Source organism: Sus scrofa, chromosome 3, assembly GCF_054392235.1.
Source record: "Sus scrofa isolate SSC_HxYL_T2T_F1_AM1 chromosome 3, Sscrofa_HxYL_maternal_Yorkshire_Landrace_v2.0, whole genome shotgun sequence".
NCBI classification, from domain to species: domain Eukaryota; kingdom Metazoa; phylum Chordata; class Mammalia; order Artiodactyla; family Suidae; genus Sus; species Sus scrofa.
This window is the reverse complement of record NC_139385.1, coordinates 123,824,014-123,848,284: the sequence shown is the minus strand read 5'-3', so window position 1 is coordinate 123,848,284 and position 24,271 is coordinate 123,824,014. Positions and strand designations below refer to the sequence as shown.

Sequence of the window (24,271 nt, the reverse complement as noted above, 5' to 3'; positions counted from 1 at the left end):
AGAGGAAGGAGGGGAGTAAAGGAGGGAGGGAGAGAGGGAAGGAGGGAGGGAGAGGGAGAAGAAAGATAGTTTAGTTAGTTTAGTTTTGCTAGTGGGGGGAAATTCTGGGTTCGAATGAAGTTTAAGAACCACTGGTCTGGGAATCATTTCTGATTGGAATGAGGACAAAGGCCTCCCTTTGTTCTGGCGGAGGAATTCTTTACAGAAATAAGCGATTGAGGCTGGGGAAAGCAACCTTTTGGTTGTTGTTGTTCTCCTTCAGGCTAAAATGTTTTGCATTGGAAATGAAATATCTTTCCCTTTTCCTACTTTTCCTGTTTCAAACAAATGGAAACTTTTCTCTTTATTTCTTAGATCAAATCTTATGGGATCATGTTTGCCTGAACCACAAGATATGATTTCTTCTTCCACCTCTTCTGTTTTTATGGCTCAGGAGCCTGTTCTGCCCAGTTGTGACTGTAAGAAGGGAAGGCGTTCTGAGGACAATAGCATCTCCTCTGGATCATCATACAGCTCCAGCCTGTCTCACCGTCCTGTCTTTTCTGAAGGAACAACTTGGCAAGTCCGGAGCCAAAGTTTACCTATTTTCTCCCAAAATCCACCTCCTGTGCTCAGGCACCAAGGCACATCCCTGCCTTGTTCTAGGCTCTCAGAGCTTGAGAAATCAAAACTTACTCAGAATTTGGCAACTCTTTCACCCTTAAGGCCTCAAAGCACTTTTGTCAATTCACTTTTTGAATCCCCAGATCTCCACAAACAGGAAGAGAAAACAAAAGATGAGAGAAGGAGCAAGAGTCATTTGATGTCCGATCATAGGCTAAACTCTATCTGCAAAGAGAGGCCACTATTGTCAGGATCAGCTCCGATCCGGTTGTCTCCTTTGGCTAGGTGGGAGTTAGAAGGACATATGGCTTGGAAGGTTTGTACTTTGCGGGAACAAACAGTGCCTCTGCCTGTGAGGGAATCATGGGCAATGCTGAATTATTTAATTGAGGTACAAGGAAGAGTCCCTGAACCAGAGAAACCCCAAATCCATTTGTCGATGCCTAGTCATCAAAGCACTGAGCAAAATATCAACAATAAATCCCCAGATCTTCCATCATTTCAGCTCCATGTGAACATTGGAGTGGAATCTGGATTAAATAGAACAGAAACAAAAATTTCACAGACTCTCATGCCAGGTAAGCAGTTACAACCTGGAGATGGCCCCCGAATCCTTGAATCCAGGCCCTTAATGACACCAGTGGGCACTCCACCTCCCATAAGTGTAGGAGTTGACACAAATCAAGAGGAAACCACTTTCCTGCAGAAGGACCCGAAACATGTGCTAGAGCTTAGTATAGAGCAGAGAGTCTTAGGTCTTCCAGAAAAAAGGATACAGCAGCATAAGACTAATGTGACTAATGTGGAACTGACCCCACGGCTGCCATATCAAGTTACAGATAGCATAAAGGTTACTCCACTGGCACTACTTCAAGTCATGGATTCAATGGGGATGATTCCAGAATCACATTCAGAAGTGATAGAATCTGTGGGTTTGTTCCCACGGCCACCAAATGAAGTTGTGAAACCAGTGGATGCCATGGAAACAGTCAGTGTAAGCCAAAAACCATTATATCAAGTCATTGAATCAGTGGAGGTAACCCCAGGGCCTCAGCAGCAAGATATGGAATCAAGGAAGATGACCACAAGACCACCGAATCAAGTCATAGGCAATGTGAAGGTAACTCCTATAGCATTGCTTCAAGTCATGGATTCTATGGGAATGATTAAGAAATCACGCCCAGATATTATAGAGTCAGTGGGATTGACCCCACGGATGCAATATCAAGTCATGGAGTCAGTGAAAAGAAGCACATTGTTAGACCATCAAGTCATACAACCGGGAAAGATGAGTCCAAAGCTACAACATGCAGTCATAGAAACTGTAGAAATGACCCCAGGGCCACAGCATAAAGTTCTAGAATCAGTGGGCACAACATCAAGGCCACAAAATCAAGTTATGGAACCACTGACAATTACTCCAAGGCCAATATGTCAAAATACAAAATCGCTGGAAATGATACCCAGGCCATTGCATCAAGTGATGGACTACATGAAAGTAACTCCAGTGGCACTATTACAAGCTATGGATTTCATGGGGATAATTCCACCAGCACAGCCATATGTTATAGAGTCTGGGGGTTTGACCTCAGATTCACAATCTCAAATTGCAGATTTGACCCCAAGGGCAGTTCAATTAGATGCTTTGACCTCCATTAGCTCTCCTATGACTATTGGTCCATGTGGAGTAGAAGAATCTGTGGGTTTACCTGCAAAGCCACCAGCTACAGTCATGGAATCAGTAGGGGTGATCCCAATGCCATCACATCAATCCACACATTCTCTAAAGGTAACCCCAACATCTCTGAAGTCACCCATGGAAATGATCACAGCACCACAGTTACAAGTTGTAAAAACTCAGGCTTTTATCCCAAGGACAATATCTCAAGTCAAGGAATCTCTGGAGTTGACTCCAAGGTCATGCATTCAAGTGCTAGACACTGAGAGGATGACTTCACAACCATGTCATCAAGGCACAGAATCTATGGCATTAACCTCAGGGCCACCTCATCAAGTCATGGAATCTTCAAGGTTGACTCCGTGGCATCAAACCCTGGGGTATTCAGAGATGAGTCCAGGGCAAAGCCATCAAGTAAAAACTATGGGGTTGACCTCTGACACATGGCTACAAAGGAAGAAATCTGTAGAGATGACACAGTCACATCATCAAATAATGGAATCTTTAGGGACAATCCCAAGGTCACTGGGCCAAGGTACAGAATCTATAGGAATGAGCCAAAAACCACTGTCTCAAGTCACAGAATCTGCAGAAATGTCTACCACATCACTGCTTCAAATGGGGATGCAGCCAGTGCCACAACTTAAGGTTATGGATTCTATGAAGTTATCCCCAGGATTATTGCAAAATCTGAACTCGGGGAAACTGAACTTGGGACCAGGGCTGCAAAGTATAAGATCTGTAGACATAAACACATGTTCAATCCCACAAATGGTAAAACATGGACAGCTGATCCCAACTGTAAATTCTATAGAATTGGCTCCGGAACTACAACTGCAGAGTGTAAAACCTGATGAGTTGGCCCCCGTACCACAGCTGCAGAGTGAGAAATCTGTGCAGTCATCCCCAGGGTCTCCGCTTCATGGTGTGGAATCTATCCAATTGACCCTGGGACCACAACAACAAAGTGAAAAGTCTGCTGACTTAGTCCTAGCACCAAAGTCGCAAAGTAGGGAATCTATAGATTTGGCTCCCAGTTCTCAGTTGCAAGGTATGGAGTATGTTCATTTGGGCCTACCATCAGAGTTTCCAGGTATAAAAACTGTGGAGTTGACCCTAAGACCACTACAAGAAGACATGAAATCTGTGGAGTTGACCCTAAAGCCACAGTTACAAGCTAGAAGATCTGAGGAGATAGCCCCAGTACCATTGCTTGAAGATGTGAAAAAACAAATGGTAGAATGTAGTGGGTTGACTCCTGAAAGACAGGTAGAAGGTATGAAATATGAGGAACTGATCCCAGGGGCACACATTCAAGCAGTAACACCTACAGAGTTGAACCTCAAACCACATCCTCAAGTTGCAGAACCTGAAGAACTGACCCTGCGGCATCCAGCCTCAGAATCTTTAGGGATGTTCTCAGAGCCAGGATATCCAGAAACAGAAGCAAAGTTGACCTCCGACACTTGTCACCATGCAAAAGAGTCCGTGGGGGTGATACAAACCTCTTTAGGAAATACCCCAGAGCCATTGAGCCAAGCTTTGAAATCTATGCAGATGAACTCAATGCCATTCCAAGGCAGTCTTGAGCCAATGTTCCAAAATGTAAAAGCCACAGAGGAGACTCCAGTGTCACAGCACACAACACAAGAATCTCTGGAGGTGGTACCAGGATCAGAGATACAAGGTATGAAATCAAAGGTGTTGACCCCAGAGTCCCATGGTGTCAAGTTTGTTCATCTGAATCTAGGACCATGTTCAAATGTTACGAACTATGAGGATTTGATCTTGGAACCACAATTTCAAAATGTGAAATCTGTGCCGCTCACCACAGAACCACAGTCCAAAAGTATAAAATCTGGGGAGTTGACTCTAGGCCCATTAATGAATGATAATAATTCTGTGGATTTACATGTACGACTAGAAGAATCTAGTAGGTTAACTCCTGAGACACAGTTACAACATGTTGAATCAAGGAAAGTGACGATGGAACCACATTTACAAGAATTGAAATCTGCGGGTCTAACTTTCAGACCAAGGGATCAAGACACAGCCCCTGAAGAGTTATCTGCTGAGATCTGGCCACAAGGGGAAGAATCTGTGAAACTGACCCCACAGCTAGTCTTGGAAACTCCTGGGGTGATGCCCAGGCCACATTTTCAAAATTTTTCAGAGATGACTTTATGTCAAGGCTATCAAGGCACAGAAACTGTGAGGCTGGCTTCTGAGGCTTTGCCCCAAATAGCATTAACACAAAAACCAATGGGTCAAGTTATAGAATCTGCAAGAATGGCTCCTCTAAGGCCACATCTTGAAGTTAGAGAGTCATCAGAGATACCGGTAAGGTCAGAATACGAAAACACAGAAACCATGGGGTTGGCAGCATTTCAAGTTGAAAACATCCAGGAGGTAATGCCAGTACCACCATATTCAGAAAAAAGATCTCTGGAGTTGACTTTAGGAACAGGGATGCAATATGAGAAATCAGAGCCACTGACGCAAAATTTGAAATACATGAAGTTAACCTCTGAGTCATCCCCATTAGTGGTAGGATCTAAACAGTTTATTACAGGGCCCAAACCATATGTTATGGAGTCGACCCCAGAGCCACAGCTCCAGGGAGTAAAGTCTAGGCAGATGGATCCAGAGCCAAAATTACAAGATGATTTAATTCAACAGTCAACTACTGCTAGAGTGGTAGAATCAGAGAAGATGATACAAGAGCCAGTGCTACAAAGTTTGATATTAGAGGAAGTGACTGAGGGGGCACAGTTCCAAGGTGCAAAATTGACCCTAGGGCCACAGTTGCATAGTGTTAGATTTTCAGAGTTATCGCCAGAGTCCCCACTTCAAGGAGAAAAACCTATAGATTTAATCTCAGGGTCTCCACATCATGGTGTGAAATCTGATGAATTAACCCCAGACTCCCCAGTGCAAGAAATAAAATTATCAGATTTTATTCTGGGGCCAAATCATCAAAGTGTTGTATCTGTACAGTTGACTGCAGAACCACAACCTCAAAGTATGAAATTTGTGGAACTAAACTCAGGACCAAGCTTGCAAGATGTTAGATTTTCTGATTTGACCCCAGAACCAAAGGATCAAAGTTTCAGACATGTGCAATTTTTATCAGGGACACAGCTTCAAGATATGAAGTCTGTAGGATTTGTAACAGAGCCAGCTTTGCAGTTAAGTCAAGAGCTCCCAATTGAAAATATGAAAACTGTTCGGTCTATTGAAGGGTCACAGTTTCACAGTATGAAATCTGTGAAACTGACATCAGAACTACAGTTTCAAAGTGTGAAATCTGAGAAACTGAACCTAGGGCCAAGGCAGCAAGATGTCAACTTTTCTGAATTGACTTTAGGGCCGAAGCTTCAAGGTGTCAAATTTGGGGAACAAACCCCAGGGTCACTCTTCCATAGTGTGAATTCTGTAGAGACAACTCCAGAGTTAGGGCTTCTAGATTCTAAATTAGCAAAGATGTCTCCAGGGATTCAAGGTATAAAACAGATGGGGCCATGGCTACAAGATGTCAAATTTTGTAATCTGACATCAGGAACTCAACCCCAAGGTGTGAAATCTTCAGAGTTAAATTCAGGGCCACAACTACAATATGTGAAATTTTTTGAGTTGACCCCAGAGCCAAAGATGGAAGCAGTAAGATCTATGGAGTTGACTCCAGAACCTGAGCAGCAAGGGGGTAAGCCTGAGTTGTTAGTACCAGAACCACTGTTTCAAGGTGTAAAGTGTGTAGCAGTAGACCAGATGTCAAGCTTTCAGGATGACATTTCTCATAAATTAGTCTCAGAACCAGAGATACCAGATGCAAAATCTATGGAGTTGACTCCTGGGCCACTGTTGCCAAGTATAAACTATTCTGGGTTGATCAAAAGACCACAGTTACAAGTTATGAAATCTTCCAAATTGATTCAAGGAAGGCAGCTGCCAGATGTAAAACCTGTGGAGTGGATCCCCATCTCAAAGCTTCAAGGTTTACAATGTGAGGTGCTAATGCCAGAGCCACAGCTGAAAGACATGAAATCTGTGAATTTAACCCTAAAGCCACATTTAGGAAGTATGACATCTATACCACAACTAGGAAACATCAAATCTATGGTGTTAATCCCTGGATCACAGGTGGGAGAAATGAAATCAGTAGAGGTGACCCCAGAATTAAAACTTCATGGTTTAAAATCTAAGTTGCTGATCTCAGAGTCAGAGTTGAAAGATGTGAACTCTGTGGCCTTAACTCCAGAAGAGTGTCAAAGAGGTATTAAATCTATGTTGCTGACCTCAAGTCCACACCTGGAAGGCAAGAAATCTGTGGAGATAACTTCGGGGCCACAGATAGAAGATGTCAAATCTGTAAAACTCACCCCAGATTCCAAGTTTCAAGGTGTGAAATCTGCTGAGTTGGCTCTGCATTCAAGAAATCAGGAATTAAAAACTATAAAGTGGGTCCCAAGAACACAACAGCAAGATGTGAAAGGTGTGAAATTGAAACTTGGGCCAAAGATGCAAGATGAGAAATCTCTATTTTCTGCACCAGGGTCATTGCTCCAAGGGGCTCAATCACAAGGTATGAACGCTCAGGTACTAACTTCAGAGCTACAAATGCAAGATATGAAAATTTTGGAGAGTACGCCACGTTTAAAGCTTCAAAGTTTAAAACCTATGAAGACTCCAGATCCAGAGCTGCAATGTGTAAAATCTGCGAAGTTGACCCCAAGCAAAAAGAAGCAGGTAGTAAAATCTGTGGATACAACAAGAAAAGAAAAGTTTCAACGAATAAAATCTGTGGATTTAGCCCAAAGTCAACAGTTTCAAGGGACATCACTTGTGAATTTACCTCCTGGGCCAAAACAGGTTGGTGAGATATCTGTAATCTTACCAGAGCAGCAATGCATGAATTCAGAGCAGTTGAAGACAGGGTCTAAGTCAGAAGATGGGATGTCTTGGGAATTAATTCCAGAGCTAAAATTTGAAGATAAAAAATTAGTAGATCTCAACTCTGAATTACAGATGAAGGGCAGGAAATCATTTGAATTGATTCCAGAATCAAACATTCAAGATGTAAAATCTAAAGAGTTCAAACTTGAACCCCAGTTGCGAAGTATAGAATCTCCCAAGTTGACTCCAGGACCACAGTTGCACCAAGTGAAATCCTCAAAGTCAACTTCAGAGCCACAGCTTCAATGTGTGAAGACTATTGAGTTAAAACAACAGCCACGGCCTGAAAGTGTGAAATGTATTCGGTGGATACCAGGACCTGAATTCCAAGGTGTGAAATCTGTCCAGTTAAATCTTGAGTCACAATCACAGGGTATCAAATCTGTAGAGTTGAAATCTTCAATAGAGCTAAGAGATGTGAAGCCATCTGAATTGCCTGTAGGGTCAAAAATTCAAGTTGCAGCAAATATGAAGTTCAGCCTTGGGCCACAGTTGCAGAGTGTGAAAACTCCTGAGTTGTCCCCAGGACCACAGCTGCAAGAAGGAAGAATTTTGGTATCAACCTCAGAGCCACCCCTTCAAGGTATGAAAACTGTACAGTTAAACCAAAAGCCGCAGCTTGGGAGTATGAGATCTATTCAGTGGATGCCTGCACCAGTGCTTCAAGGTGTGAAATCTCTGCTAAATCTTGGGTTGCAACCTCAATGTGTCAAACCAGCAGAGTTGATACAGTTAAGAGATATAAAGTCATCTGCATTGACTCCAAGGCTAAAGCTCCAAGGTATACGCTCTTTGGAATCACTCCAAGAATCTCAGCCTCAAGGTCTCAATTTGAAATCATGTGACCTGACTTCAAAGTCAAAGCTCTGTGATATAAAATCTATGATGTTCAAATCTAGGCTTCACTTGCATGATGCGAACTCTCCTAAGTTGACACCATGGCTTCAAGAAGTGAAACCATTACAGTCATCCCCAGGAACACAGCTTCAAGGTGTGAATTCTCTAGCGTTTACACAGGATCCACAGGTGAAATCTGGGGTACTAAGCCCAGGGTCACAATTACAAAGTGATAAAACTATAGAGTTGAGCTCCCCACTACACTCAAAAAGTATGAAGTCATCTGAATTTATTCTTCAGACAAAGCTTCAAGGCATGAAATCTGAGGATTTCAACTCTGGGCCACAGTGGCAAGGTCTAAAATCTTCTAAGTCACCACCTGAAAAAAAGTTCCAATATATGAAATTTACTGAGTTAAACCCTGGCTCACAGTTGCAAGGTACAACATTTTCTAAATTGAGTGTGGGGACAAAGGTTAAAAGTGTCAAATCTACAGATTTCAACCCTGGGTCATTGTTACAAGTTGTGAAATCTTCTGAAGGGACCTCAAAGACAAAGCTACAAGATATAAAACACAAAGAATTCAGCCCTGGTCCCCAGTTGCAAGTCCTGAAATCTTCTGAGTTGATTCTGGGATCAAAGCTTCAAAATGTGAAATTGGTGTTCAACACTAAGCCACAACTGCAAGGAGTGAAATCTTCTAAATTAATATCAGACACAAATTTTCAAGATGTGGAATCTGTGAAGTTCAAAACTGGGTCACAGCTGCAAGGTGTGAAATCTTCTGAACTGATACTGGAGACAGAGCTTCAAAAAGTGAAATCAGTGGCATGCAAGTCAGGCCCACAGTTGCAAGATATTGAATCTTCCAAATTGCTCATGGGTATAAAGCTTCAAGATGTGAAATCTATGAGTTACAGGTCTGGAACAAACTTGCAGGATGTGAAATCTTCTGAAGTGATCCCAAGGGAAAAGCTTCAAGGTGTGAAGTCTATAAAACTGAAACCTAGTCCAAAGTTACAAGGTGAGAAATCTTGTGATTTAACCCGGAGGAAGCTTCCGGGTGTGAAATCTGTAGAGCTGGACTCAAGCCCACACTTACAAGATGTGAAATGTTCTGATCTGATCATGGGCATAAAGCTTCAAGATGTGAAATCTAAGGGGTTAAGTTCCAGACCACACTTACAAGTTATGAAAACTTCTGAAGTGATCCCAGAGAAAAAGCTTCAAGAAGTGAAATCAGTGGTCAACTCTGGACCACAGATACAAAGTAAAAAGTCTGAGTTGATTAAAGGAACAAAGCCTCAAGGTGTGAAATCCTTCCAGTTTAGTTGTGGACAGAAGTTACAAGGTGGGAAATCTTCTGGTTTAACCCAGGGGAGGAAGCTTCAAGGTGTAAAATCAGCCGAGTTCAACCCTGGACCACAGAGACATGGTGAGAAATCTGATTTGACACTAGAGTGGAGGCTTCAAGATTTTAAATCTGCTGTTCCGCAGTGGCAAGGTGTGACATCTTCAGAGTTACCACGAGAGAGAAAACTTCAAAGTGGAGAATCTGTGGAGTGCATTACCAGGCCGGTGTGGCAAGATATGAAACCTTTTGAATTGACCCTTGGCACAAAGGGACAAGATGTGAAATCTTTGGGGTTCAATTCAGCCCCACGGTTACAAGATAGGAAATTGTCTATGTTGATACCAGAGGCACACCTTCAAGGTGTGAAATCTGTGGAATTCAACCCTATGGCAAAGTTCCAAGGTGCAAAATCTTCTGAGCCTATAAAGCTTCAATTAATGAACTCTACAGAGGTCAACTCTGGCCTAGAAATTCAGGTTGCAAAACCCTGTGAGTTGGCCTTGAAATCAGAGATTCACAGTGGGATATCTTCTGAGTCCAATGCTGGAAAGCAGTGGCAAGATGAGAAATCTTTTAAGTTGAATCCATGGCCAGAGCTTCAGGTGTTCAATCCTGAGACACATATGCAACATATAAAATCTTCAGAATTACACAAAGGGACAAAGCTTCAAGATGTGAAATCTTTGGAAATCAATCCTAACCAACAGTTCCAAGACATGAAATCCTCTAAGATGTGCCTGGGAACAAGGCTTCAAGGTATTCAATCATTAGAGTTCAATCCTAGGCCACAGCTGCAAGAGGTAAAACCTCAGTTGAGCATGGAGATGAAACTTCCAGATGAGCAATTTCTGGAATTCAAGCATAAGCCTAAATTACAAGGTAGGAAATGCTCTGAACTGAATCCAGGACCACAGCTTCAGTGTATAAATTATGCAGCACTTAACACTGGGTCACAGTTGCAAGATATAAAATCTGAGTTGCATCCTAGTCCAGAGCTTCAAGGTGGAAAATCTAAGGTGCTCCGCACTGGGCCACATTTACAAGGTGTGAATTCTTCTGCATTCATTTCAGAACAAAAACGTCAGCATGTAAATTCTACTGGATATAACTCTGGGCCACATTTGCAAGGTGCAAACTCTTCTGAATTAACGTCAGTTTCAAAATGTCAAGGTATGAAGTCTTCTAAGTTAAATTCAGGGAGAGAGATTCAAAGTGAGACATCTGTGGAGTTCAACTCTGGACTACATTGTCAAGGTATGAAATCTGAATTGATTCCAGAGTCAAAGTTTCTAAGTGTAGCACCTACAGAATGCAGCCCTGGGCCACAGATGCAGTGTGCAAAGTCTTCTGAGTTGAATCCAGGGCCAAAATTACAGTGTGTAGATTCCATGGGGTGCCACTGTGGACCACCTTTGCAAGGAGCAAAATCTTTTGAGTTGACTTCAGGGCCAAAATGTCAAGATATTAGGTCTGGAGTGAAGCCAGGCACAGAGAATCAATGTGAGACATCTATGGAGTGCAACCCTGGACCACATTGTCAAGGTATGAAATCTGAACTGATTCCAGAGCCAAAGTTTCTAAGTGTAGCACCTACAGAATGCAGCCCTGGGCCACAGATGCAGTGTGCAAAGACTTCTGAGTTGAATCCAGGGCCAAAATTACAGTGTGTAGATTCCATGGGGTGCCACTGTGGACCACCTTTGCAAGGAACAAAATCTTTTGAGTTGACTTCAGGGACAACATATACAGATATGAGATCTGAAATGAAGCCAGGCTCAGAGAATCAATGTGAGACATCTATGGAGTGCAACCCTGGACTACATTGTCAAGGTATGAAATCTGAACTGATTCCAGAGCCAAAGTTTCTAAGTGTAGCACCTACAGAATGCAGCCCTGGGCCACAGATGCAGTGTGCAAAGTCTTCTGAGTTGAATCCAGGGCCAAAATTACAGTGTGTAGATTCCATGGGGTGCCACTGTGGACCATCTTTGCAAGGAGCAAAATCTTTTGAGTTGACTTCAGGGACAACATGTCAAGATATGAGATCTGAAATGAATCCAAGGGCAGAAATTCAAAAGACATTTATGGAGTTCGACCCTGGACTACATTGTCAGGGTCTGAAATCTGAATTGATTCTAGAGTCAAAGTTTCTAAATATTGCACACACAGAATGTAACCCTGGGCCACAGATGCAGTGTGCAAATTCTTCTGAGTTGAATCCAGGGTCAAAATTACAATGTCTAAATTCTATGGGTTGCCAATGTGGATCACCCTTGCAAGGTGTCAGATCTCTTGAGTTAACGACGGGGAAAAAATGTCAAGATATGCGATCTGAAGTGAATCCGAAGGCAGAAATTCAAAAGACATCTATGGAGTTCAACCCTGGACCACAATGGCAAGGTCTGAAATCTGAACTGATTCCAGAGCCAAAGTTTCTAAGTGTAGCACCTATGGAATGCAGCCCTGGGCCACAGATGCAGTGTGCAAAGTCTTCCGAGTTGAATCCAGAGCTAAAATTACAATGTGTCGATTCTATGAAGTGCAAACTTGGGCCACATTTGCAAAGTGTAAGATCTTTTGAGTTAACTTCAGGGACAAAATGTAAAGGTATCAGATCTTCTGATTTGAATTTGGGGGCAGAACTTCAAGGTATAAAATATATTACGTTCGACCCCATGCAGCATTTCCAAGATGTAAAATGTGAATTGACTCCAGGGACAAAGTCTAATTATATAACACCAACAACCTTCAACTGTGGCCCACAGCTGCAAAGCGTGCATTCTTCTGAGTTGAATTCAGGGTCAGAACTTCAATTCATAAATTCTATAAAGCCTAATCCACAGCCACAGATGCAAGACATGAAACCCCCTGAATTAAACCCTGGCACAGAATCTCACAGTACAAAATCTATGTTTTTCAACCCTGAATCACATTTGCAAGACATGAAGTCTTCTGAGTTAACTCCAGGGACAAAGCTTCCGGAAGTCCAATTTTTGGTGAACCACCCTGGGTCACATCAACAAGTTGTGCAGTCTGTGTTCACTTTGGGCCCTCAGTTAAATGGTACGAAACCTATGTTATTTTTACCAGAGCAGCTGCTTGAAGATATACAGTCTGTGAAGATGAACAAAGAGCCAATGCTTTGCGGTGCAAATTCTACGAAATTGATTTCAGACTCTGAACTGCAGAACCTGAAATGGAAGGTGTTTGAACTAGAGCCATGTTTTCAAAAAGTGAAATCTGTGGAGTTAAATCCAGGGCCACATCCTCAAGGTATGAATTCTGAGGAATTGCCCTCACACCTCAGGCAGCATAGTGTAAGATCTGTGGTGTTTGCACCAGAGCCATGTTTTCGAGATGTGCAGTCTCCGGAGTTGAAACCAGAGTCACAACCTCAAGATGTGAATTCTAAGAAATTGATTTCTTGCTTGAGGCAGAAGTCTATAGTATCTGTATCAGTGCCAGGTTCTCAAGATGTGAGACCTGTGAAGTCAGATCTATTGCCGCAGTCTCAAGGTGTGAATTCTTTAGAGTCATCAGCATGCCTGAGGTCACAGTGTATTAAATCTGACGTCTTGGCACCAGAACCATGTTTTCAAAATGTAAACGCTGTAGAGTTGACATCAGGGGCCCCCAAACAGGGTATGTATTGCCAAGAGCGGACTTCAGGATGGCAAGGAGTGAAATCAGTAGTGTCAGTGCCAGAGTCAACTAATAAGTTCATGCCAGGACCAATGTTGACTAGTGTCAAATTTTCAAATTTGTCATCAGAATCACAGCAACAGGGTATGAAACATTTGGAATTTACTCCAGAACCAAAGTTGCAAAGTATAAAACATGTAAAATCATCTTCAGGGTCTCTGCAACAAGCTGCAAAATCTTTGGAGCTAGCGCCAGAGTCACTGTTTCAGAAAGTGAAATCTGAGGCTGTAACTCCAAGAACAAGCTCTCAAATGACAGACTCCTCTGAGATAATCCCTAGGCCAGGGCATCAGTTTGTAGAACGTGCAGAGATGATTCTAGAGCCAAGGCATCAAGTCCCTAAATCTATGAATTTGACTTCAATTTATCAAGTCACAGATTCTTCACAAATGGCACAAAGCTTGGCACATCAAGGCACAGAAACTGTAGAGAAATCTGTGAAGTTGACCCCAAATCCAAAAGGTAAATGCATGAAATCTTCAGGAATGCCTCTGGAGCTAGACCTTCAAGTATCAGAATTTGTTAATCTGACTCCAGTGCTAAGGAATCAGGGTTCAAAATCTGTAGAATTAATGGAAAAGAAAAGCTCCCCAATCCCAGAAACTCTGGATTTGCTCTCTCAGCTAGGGCCGCAAGTTAAGGATTTGGGGGAGTTACATATAGGGCCACTGCAGCAAGTTGTGGAATTTGAAGGGATGACCCCAGAGCCCAAGCATCACCTTACAGAAACTATGGGGTTGACCTTCAAGACAAAGCTGCAAGTGGAGGAATTTCTTGGAATGGCCCCAAAGCCAATAAGTAAAGCCACTGATGCAGAGAGATCTTCAGCGCGCTATCCTCAAACCCAAGAATCTGTGGAAGTAACCTCTGAGAAAAGACTTCAAAGGGAAGAATCTGTAGCATTGATTACAGATGTTCCAGAATCTTTAGAGGTAACAGAAGGGCAAAGATATCAAGTTCCTGCATCTGTGGGTTTGACCTTTAAGCGATTCCTAAAAGAGGAATCTTTAGAGTTGCCCCCAAAGCAAACAGATCAAGTTGTGGGGCATGCCGAACCTGTAGAGGTCACTGCTAAGACGTGGCAGCAAGAACAGGGATCAGTGAGGCTAAAACAGTCACAGAATCAAAATGTGAAATATTCAGAGACAGCCCCAGGACCACTGGGTCAAATTACAGAATTTACTAGGTTCAGTTCAAAGCCACTAGATCAAGTCACAAAATCTACAAAGACACAGATTCAAGTTGCTCAAACAAGAGTAAACCTATTAGCTCCCCCAAAGGTTGTTGAATCTGTGAAAGTGCCTCCTGGGCCACCACTTCAAACCGTGAAGAATGTGGCATTAATATCAGGGCTAACATTGGACCCAACCTCTCCAATGGTAGACTATACTGAGTTGACTTCAAAACCACAAGATGTGAGACCTTCAGAGGTTACCTCAGAGCTATGGTTGCAAAATGCAAAATATAAGAAAATGAGCACAGAACCAAAGCACCAAACTGTGGAAAGAATGGATTTGACAGGGTTTAAAATTATAAAGACTTTGGGACCACCAATTCAAATTGTAAAATCTGAGGCATTACCACCAGGGCCAGTCCCTCAGATTGCAGAACCAATAGGAGTAGCCCTAGGATTGGGGCTTAAAGTAACAGATTGTTTGGATTTACTCCCAAAGCCACATCTTCAAGAATCAATGGAACCTGTAGAATTAACTCCAAGGCCAAATGCTGGAGTGAAGTCTGCAGAATTAACCTCACAGCCAACACCTTCATTCAAAAAACCTATAGTGTTGACTGGTGAACAAGGGCATCAGGCTGTGAAATCCATAGGGATAAAAACAGCGTCTCCTCAAATCATGGAATCTGAGGATTCGAATCTAGGACAGGCGTGTCAGGATAGAGACTCAGATGAGAGATCATCAGAAGAGTTACAAATTGGGAATTATTTCTCTAGGTTTCTATACAACTCATTAGACACACTCATCTCAAGCTCTGTCAGAACATCTGAATTAGGCCTTTGGGATTCTGAGATGCCAGAAGTATCAAGAGAATTGTATATAAAAAACCTTGGGACAGATATTTTGCAGCCTGAGGAGTCTTTTATAGACCTTTCTATGAGACAGTCTTCAATCCTTCTCTCATCTCTTCATAACCAACCCTCTGATAAGACAGCTAACCCCATAAAAAACCCCAATTCAGAGATCGCAGGAGTAGATGTCAAATCTAAAGAAAGGACTAAGAGGAAGCAGATGGAGGAATCAGGGAGCTCACTCCAGAGCCTCTCTCAACGTCCACCACAAAAATGGAAATCACCATCTAGGATCTTCCAGGCAGGATCAGGAGCTCAAAGAGGACCTACCTGGTCTGTCCTGGGCAGGCAACGGAATGTCTGGGAGAGTCACTCCTGGAAGCAGAGACTACCTAGAAAATATCTCTCCAATATGCTAACACTAGGGAATGCCTTGGGGACCACTATGGAAAGGAAGCTTTACTCTCAAATATCTTTAGCAGAAAGAGGCACTGCAAATACCTGTCAGTCTATTCAGAATTTATTTGGGGTTCCAGCTGAACTGATGGAAGTGTCCCAGAGTCTGCTTGAGAAGGGTCAAGGTACTATTTCTCAACCTTCAGTGGTCAAAAACTACATTCAGAGACATACTTCATGCCCTGGTCATGAGAAAAGAATGGCCTTAAGGATGTGGACACGTGGCTCCTTGTCCTCCATAATACAGAAATATTCAGGGACTAGAATGAGAATGAAGAAAACAAACTCAAAGCCCAGTGATATATCCCAGAAAGTTATTCAGCACATGCCTGTTGAATGTACAGGGAGTCAACTTCCTACCCCAGTAAAGTCAGAATCTTCTTTCAACATACATTTTGCTAGGAGAGATCCTGTTCCAGAGGAAGAGAGTGAGAACTCACAGAGTGATTCACAGACAAGGATTTTTGAGTCCCAACACTCCCTCAAGCCAAGTTCTCTCTCCCAGGCCAGAACTGACTTCTCAGAACAGTTCCAGCTGCTACAAGATCTTCAGCTAAAAATAGCAGCAAAACTGCTAAGGAGTCAAATACCTCCCAATGTACCTCCACCTTTAGCTTCAGGTCTGGTCCTAAAATACCCTATCTGCCTACAGTGTGGCCGATGTTCAGGATTTAATTGCTGTCATAAGTTACAGGCCACTTTTGGGCCTTACCTTCTTATCTATCCACAGCTTCACCTTGTAAGCACTCCTGAAGGCCATGGCGAGATTAGGTTGCATCTTGGCTTTAGGTTGAGAACTGGGAAAAGACCCCAAGTCCCAAAGTACCACAGAAGAGACAGATCCATTACACCAAGGAGCCCTAGATCACCATCACTAAGGAAATCTAACACCTATACTCGAAGTTCCAAGAGTCCTGCTTCTACCATAGATTTCCAGTCTGGGTCTTCCCAGTCTCCTGCTCCTATACAAGTCCACATCAGGCGAAGGCAATGTGGCAGTCCTGGCCTAGGAAAAACAGAAATTAGAGAGCCTGGACACTATGAATTCACTCAAGTTCACTCCCTACCAGAGACTGACTCAGAAAGCAATCAGGATGAAAAATGGGCTAAAGTGAGAACCAAAAAGACCCATGATTCAAAATATCCAATGAAAAGAATCCCCAAGGGAGTTAGAACACAAAACACAAAGTTCTACACAAATGGTAGCACCATAATACAGAGTTCCTCTAGAGAACTGCCAGGCCAGTTAAGAAGGAAGAGGAGTGGAGCATCGCAAACAACTACTGCCTCTTCAAAAAGACACTCTAAGAGAACCCCCCAACCAAAATTCATTCAGCTGCTTTTTCAGGGCCTAAAGCAGGCATTCCAAACAGCACATAGAATTATGGCTTTGGTTGGGCAAAAACCTGAGGACAGGACAAGGTCAGACCATTTCTGGTCAAGCAAAAACTACCTTCCAAATCAAAAAGCAAGAGACTGTTGCTTATCAAGAAACATCAAAAAAGACAGGATGCCAACTATCAAGCTAAGGCCAAAAGACTCAACCACTAAGCAGGAGAGCATATTGTGGGGAGAAAGAAACCAATTCAGATCAACTCAACAACTAAAAAGAGATAGCTCTTTCCAACCCAGACCTATCCAACTGCCCAACCCCATAGTTTCCCAAGGAAGTACCATTCTCAAAACTACAACTAGCCAGCCTTTGGATCTTGTTCAAAATGACAGTAGTAGCAGAGCTAAGAAAACCTTTAAGAGAAATGAAATTTCTGGCCAGGAGGCCAAGAACTGCAAAACAGGAACCAGAGTTCATGTTGGAGGGAGACTCCTGTCTGGTTTCCCTATGAAGAGAACCTTAATCAATCACTTTAAAGAGAAACCCACACACAAGGAACGAAACCACCACAGCTTCTGTAGGGAAAGAACCCTATGTAATTCTTGTGGAAAGAGCCAATATAGTCCTGCTGAGAGGGGCCATCACAGTGCCTCTGAAAGAAGCCATCCAAGTGCCTCTGGGAGGGGCCATCGCAGTCTCTCTGAGAGGAGCCATCTCAGTGCCTCTGAGAGAAGCCATCTCAGTGCCTCTGGGAGGGGCCATCGCAGTCTCTCTGAGAGGAGCCATCTCAGTGCCTCTGAGAGAAGCCATCGAAGTGCCTCTGGGAGAGGCCATCGAAGTCTCTCTGAGAGGAGCCACCTCAGTGCATCTGAGAGAAGCCATCGAAGTGCCTCTGGGAGAGGCCATCGAAGTCTCTCTGAGAGGAGCCATCTCAGTGCATCTGAGAGAAGCCATCGAAGTGCCTCTGGGAGGGGCCATCGCAGTCTCTCTGAGAGGAGCCATCTCAGTGCCTCTGAGAGAAGCCATCGAAGTGCCTCTGGGAGAGGCCATCGAAGTCTCTCTGAGAGGAGTCATCGCAGTGCCTCTGAGAGGGGCCATCAAAGTGCCTCTGAGAGAGGCCATCTCAGTGCCTCTGAGAGGAGCCATCGCAGTCTCTCTGAGAGGAGGTGTCGCAGTCCCTCTGAGAGGAGGTGTCGCAGTCCCTCTGAGAGGAGGTGTCGCAGTCCCTCTGAGAGGAGGTGTCGCAGTCCCTCTGAGAGGAGGTGTCGAAGTCCCTCTGAGAGGGACAGTCGTGGTCTTTCTGAGAAAAGCAGTCACAGTCCCTCTGAGAGGAGAGGACACAGCACTTCTGAAAGGAGAGAGCACTGGCCCTCTGAGAGGAGCAGGCACAGTCATTCTGAGAGGAGTGGACATAGTCATTCTGAGAGGATCCACCTCAGTCCCCTTGAGAGACTCAAGCACAGCTCTCCCAGGGCGAGGCCCAGACATCATCTGTATAAAGAGTTCAAGAGTAATTCAAACATGTCTCCTAGAGACCACAGCACAACACCCCAAAGTAGGGCAAATCGGGAGGCCTGACGCTCCTAGATGGGAAGAGACCTATCCCCCTCATTCATTGCCTCACCCAAGTCTCCACCAAGCTGCCCTTTCCCGGCTTCTTTCCTGCTCAGCCCCGGCCTCCACTTCCAGTGCCCACAGCGAACTTCTAACGTCTACCTGAGGGGAGGGAGGTTGGGAACGGGTCTGCCATTTCCCTAAGATAAATAAAGGGGCAATAAGTGATCTCCCTGTGCATCTGGAAAGACCACTCGTCGTGCCAGATGGAGCATTGGGGGGTGGAGAGGGAGAAGGGGTCGTGCAAATACAGAGAACCAGAGGGCAGGGCACTGCAGCCACCCAGTTTCCCAGGTCCCACAGCGCAGTCCCCGGGCGGGGTCTCGGGAGAAGGGGGAGGGCTCGTCACGTGACTCGCCCCTGCGCGCAGCCCCCTCGGAAGCCGCTAGGCGGAAGTAGACTTTCGGAGCCGGGCTCGCGGCGCCGACTCCACATCCGGGAGCGGAGAGGAGAGCGGAAGTGGCGTTGATCTGGCCGGAGCCCTTGGGTGAATTTGTTAGGCGTGGAGAGGGAGTGATGTCTTCCAGACTCGGTGCAGTACCCGCCGTGAGTTTCTCGGTTTGACCGTTCCGCCTTAGGGGTCGCGCTGTCGAGCCCTCCACACGCGGTCCCCTCGCTTTTGTCCCCTGCTCACAGTTGGTTTTATCAGAGCTCATCGTAGGCCCCACCCTTCTAGGTCAGATCTACCCGGTCCCCTCTTTTTTCCCCCCACTTTGTGCTGCCTGTTCCCCACCCCCTTGGACTCAGTTCCCGGTCAGATTACCGTTAGTCTCTATTCCTTTTACATCCCCAATGCCTCCCATATCCGTTGTCCTCTCTTTCCGCCTCCCTTTTAGAGCCCCAGGACAGGGCTTTGAGAATGGGGGGAGATGAAGGCTCTGGTGTTGTCACCTGCCTTGACCCTGCAGGAAGATTGGGAGGCACACTTCTCCTAAAAAGTCTTGCCCTCTGTTTGAGGTAGTAGCCTCCGGGAGAGATTCATTTCTTGGCACAGGGGGGAGCCGTCTTTTTGTGGTCAAGGAGCAGAGGTCCCTAGCTTTCACTCGTGTGCTTGCAATTTGCTAGACCCCGGGACCCACATCCTTTAAGCAGCAGAGGAGCGCGAGAATCGTGGGAGCTAAGAAGTAAGTGAGGTTTTCTGCGATCGTTTTACAATTGTGTAGCCAGCGTTGTTCAGTAGAACTTACTGTGATGATTCAAGTGTTCTGTATCAGTACTGTCCAGCACTGTGGCCACTAGCCACGTATGACTTTGGAATGCTTGAAATGTAGCTAGTGTGACTGAGGAACTGAATTTTAAGTTGTGTTTAATTTAAACTTAAATTTAAGTAGTCACCTGTGGCTCGTGGCCACCTGATTGCAAACTTAGCTTGCCAAAAAAAAAAAAAAAAAAGTACCAATTATAATAAAATCGGGACGGGTGACTCACTGTAGCCCACTGCGTTTCTTCATATGTCACCATATATGTACTCATGAATACATTGATGAACTTGGGAAGAATCGATAAAAATGGACTGTAAGAAATCCTTATATTTTCAAACTACTTGGTTTCAAGACTGGTTTATTACGTTATGTACTGAATGTGCTAAGCTTTTCCATACGTGTTAATACAAAAAAGATTCTCGTTAATGAGATACTAATTGGAAGGAATTAATTCATATAACATTTATTAAATGTCTGCTATGTGCCAGCGGTGGTTGGTTAGATATACAGACGTAAAAAACACAGAACAGTTTAACAGACCTAGGCAAGAAGATCAATACAATACAGTGTAATTAAATTTTTGTAAAAAGGAATTTAATTTAGCCTTTGGGAAAGGGGAATGATAGTTTGGAAGAGAAGGGTTGCCAGAGCAGATCACTCCTAAATAGACTCGAAAGTCCAGGAAAATGCAGTTAGCAGGAAGGAAATGGTTCGTTTTTGTTTTTCTGCCAGAAGAAAGAACAGAATGTGAACGTGTAAAAGGACTTAATGGAATAGCAAGTGGGTAATTGTTAAGAAATATGAAGATTAATGGGCCCTCATCTATTAATCAGAATCAGAATCATTGGGGTTAGAGCATCAATTTTTTTTTTTTTTTTTTTTTTGCTTTTTAGGGCCGCACCCACGGCATATGTAAGTTCCCAGGCTAGGGGTTGAATCCAAGCTGCAGCTACCTGCCTATGCCACAGCCACGCCGGATTCTTAACTCACTGAGTGAGGCCAGGGATTGAACCTGCATCCTCATGGATCCTAGTCAGATTCATTAACCCCCAAGCCATGAAGGGAACTCCCTGGAACCCTTATTTTTAACTAGCCTCCTAGGAGATTGTTTGAGAATCGTCGGAAGAAAGACTAGAGGAGAATACAAGATCAATCAGTGGAGAACATCAGTATTTTAAGAATTAGATAGAATTTTAAAAGGATACTGAAATGAACTGAAAATACTTTGCTAATGAAATCTAAATATTTGCACTTAGGAGTTGTGGTGCAGTGGGTTAAGGACCCAGCATTGTCACTGGCCCTGGAACTTCCACATGCTTACAGGTGCGGCCAAAAAAAAAAAAAAAAAAAAAAAAAAATGAACTGGGGACTCTTAAAATTTTTGGAGTTGAAAATAGGTTAAACTTTTCGTCTTTGTGATCAGAAGCCGAGATTGAAAGTGCCACACACAGCAAATTATTTTCAAGTCACTACCATTATGATAGTTATTGTTCGAGCCAAAAGCTTTTTCTTGTCATATTTATGGAAAGGGAAGATTAAGGTTAATTTGTTTTTTAACAAATAATCAAATGCCCTAAGTTGAGAAGAAGTGTAAAATACTTGAAAATTTTTTTTTTAATTTCCCCAATACATTATTTTTTTTTCTACTGCACAGCAAGGTGACCCAGTCACACATTCATGCATACATTCTTTTTTCTCACATTATCATGCTCCATCATAAGTGACTAGACATAGTTACACAGCAGGATCTCATTGCTAATCCATTCCAAAGGTAATGGTCTGCATCTATTAACCCTAAGCTCCTACTCCCACCCCCTCCCCTTTGGCAACCACAAGTCTGTTCTCCAAGTCCATGAGTTTCTTTTCTGTGGAAAGGTTCATTTGTGCCATATATTAGATTCCAGATATAAATGATCTCATATGGTATTTTTCTTTCTCTTTCTTTTTTTTTTAATTACAAATTCTTTTTTTAAAAATTTTTATTTATTTCTTTATTTTGTCTTTTTTTCTTTCTCTTTCTGACTTGCCTCACTTAGTATGAGAGTCCATAGTTCCATCCATGTTGCTGCAAATGGTATCATTTTGTCCTTTTTTATGGCTGAGTAGTATTCCATTGTGTATATATACTACATGTTCTTAATCCATTTGTCTGTTGCTGGACATTTAGGTTGTTTCCATGTCTTGGCTATTGTGAATAGTGCTGCAATGAACATGCAGGTGGATGTGTCTTTTTCAGTGAAAGGTTTGTCCATATATGTGTCCAAGAGTGGGATTGCTGGGTTGTATGGTAGTTCTATGTATAGTTTTCTTTCTTTTTTTTTTGTCTTTTTGTCTTTTGTCTTTTGTTGTTGCTATTTCTTGGGCCGCTCCTGCAGCATATGGAGATTCCCAGGCTAGGGGTTGAATCGGAGCTGTAGCCATCGGCCACCGGCCTACGCCAGAGCCACAGCAACGCGGGATCCGAGCCGAGTCTGCAACCTACACCACAGCTCTTGGCAACGCCGGATCGTTAACCCACTGAGCAAGGGCAGGGACCGAACCCGCAACCTCATGGTTCTTAGTCGGACTCATTAACCACTGCGCCACGACAGGAACTCCTATGTATAGTTTTCTAAGCTACCTCCATATTGTTCTCCATAGTGGTTGTACCAGCTTACATTCCCACCAACAGTGCAGGAGGGTTCCCTTTTCTCCACACCCCCTCTAGTATTTCTTATTTGTGGACTTATGAATGATGGCCGTTCTGACTGGTGCGAGGTAGCATCTCATAGTAGTTTCGATATGCATTTCTCTAATAATCAGTGATGTTGAGCATTCTTTCATGTGCTTGTTGGCCATCTGTATATCTTCCTTGGAGAAATGTCTTTTCAGGTCTTTTGCCTATTTTTTCAATTGTGTTGTTGGCTTTTTTCTGTTGAGTTGTGTAAGTTGTTTGTATATTTTAGAGACTAAGCCCTTGTCAGTTGCATCATTTGCAGGTATTTTCCCCCATTCCATAAGTTGTCTTTTTTTTTTTTATGGTTTCCTTTGCTGTGCAAAAGCTTGTCAGTTTGATTAGGTCCCATTGGTTTATTTTTGCTTTAATTTCTGTTGCCTTGGGGGACTGACCTGAGAGAACATTTGTAAGGTTGATATCAGAGAATGTGTTGCCTATGTTCTCTTCTAGGAGGTCAATGGTGTCTTGTCTTATGTTTAAGTCTTTAAGCCATTTTGAGTTTATTTTTGTGTATGGTGTGACGGTGTGTTCCAGTTTCATTGATTTACACATGGCTGTCCCGTGTTCACAGCAGCACTTGCTGAAAAGACTGTCTTTTCCCCATTTTATATTCTTGCCTCCTTTGTCAAAGAGTAATTGACTGTAGGTGTCTGGGTTTATTTCTGGGTTCTCTGTTCTGTTACATTGGTCTGTATGTCTGTTTTTGTACCAGTACCACACTGTCTTGATTACTGTAGCTTTGTAATATTGTCTGAAGTCTAGGAGAGTTATACCTCCTTCTTGGTTTTTCTTTTGTGGTTCCATGTAAATTTTGGGTTGTAGTTCTGTGAAAAATGTCATGGGTAATTTGATAGGGGTCTCACTGAATCTGTAGATTGCTTTGGGTAGTACGGCCATTTTAATGATATTAATTCTTCCAATCCAGGAGCGTGGATTACCTTTCTTTTCTTTGAATCCTCTTTAACTTCCTTGATTAATGTTTTATAGTTCTCAGCATATAAGTCTTTCACCTCCTTGGTCAGGGTTATTCTTAGGGATTTCATGTTTTGGGGTGTGATTTTAAAAGGTGTATTGTATTTTTATATTTATTTTTTAATATTTCAGTGTTAGTGTACAGAAATGCAGCCAGTTTCTGAATGTTAATCTTGTATGCTGCTCCTTTGCTGAATTCATTGATCAGTTCAAGTAGTTTTTGTGTAGAGTCCTTAGGGTTTTCTATATATACTATCACATCATCTGTGTACAGTGACAATTTTATCTCTTCTCTTCCAGTTTGGATACTTTTATTTATTTTGTTTGTCTGATTGCTGTGGTTAGGACTTCCAATACTATGTTGAATAAAAGTGGTGAGAGTGGGCATCCTCGTCTTGTTGCAGATTTTAGCAGGAAGGCTTTCAGCTTTTCTCCATTGAGTATTGTATTGGCTGTGGGTTTGTCATAAATGGCTTTGATTATATTATGTTAAAGTATGTTCCCTCTGTACCCACTTTGGTAAGAGTTTTTTTTTATCATGAATGGATATTGGATTTTGTGAGATACCTTTTCTGCATCTGTTGAGATAATCACGTGGTTTTTGACTTTTATTAATGTAGTGTATGACATTGATTGATTTGCATATGTTGAACCATTATTGATTTCCTCTCTGCTCTTTATGGTTTCTTTCTTTTTGCTGACTTTAGGTTTTGTTCTTTTTTTCCTAATTATTTTAGGTGGTGGGTTAAGTTGTTGATTTGAGATTTTTCTTCTTTTCTGAAGAAGGCCTGTATTGCTAAGAACTTAGCTCTAAGCACTGCTTTT

At 43.1% G+C, this 24,271-nt stretch overlaps 2 protein-coding genes across 17 annotated transcripts in view; both read left to right on the top strand.

Annotated features, from left to right (window-relative positions):
- SPATA31H1 (SPATA31 subfamily H member 1) overlaps positions 1-18,724 on the top strand; it is a 36,355-nt gene extending 17,631 nt beyond the window's left edge. For both annotated transcript variants that reach the window (XM_085019722.1, XM_085019721.1), the window contains exon 5: positions 355-18,724. In XM_085019722.1, the coding sequence (XP_084875848.1) occupies positions 355-18,520 (18,166 nt within the window). In that variant the 3' untranslated portion in view covers positions 18,521-18,724. The remainder of the gene's footprint in view (positions 1-354) is intronic.
- Positions 18,725-19,011: 287 nt separating this feature from the next.
- Positions 19,012-24,271, top strand: part of ZNF512 (zinc finger protein 512) — a 33,414-nt gene continuing 28,154 nt past the window's right edge. For 10 of the 15 annotated variants that reach the window (XR_014842444.1, XR_014842443.1, XR_014842445.1 and 7 more), the window contains exons 1-2: positions 19,012-19,102; positions 19,622-19,680. Coding sequence is in view for 3 of the 15 variants with exons in the window: in XM_005653048.4 (XP_005653105.1) it covers positions 19,073-19,102; positions 19,622-19,680 (89 nt within the window). In the remaining 12 variants the exon portion in view is untranslated. Of the gene's footprint in view, positions 19,103-19,621; positions 19,681-21,014; positions 21,082-24,271 lie in introns of all 15 variants that reach the window. The other 5 variants (XR_014842447.1, XM_085019852.1, XM_021087678.2 and 2 more) reach the window with 2 other exon arrangements.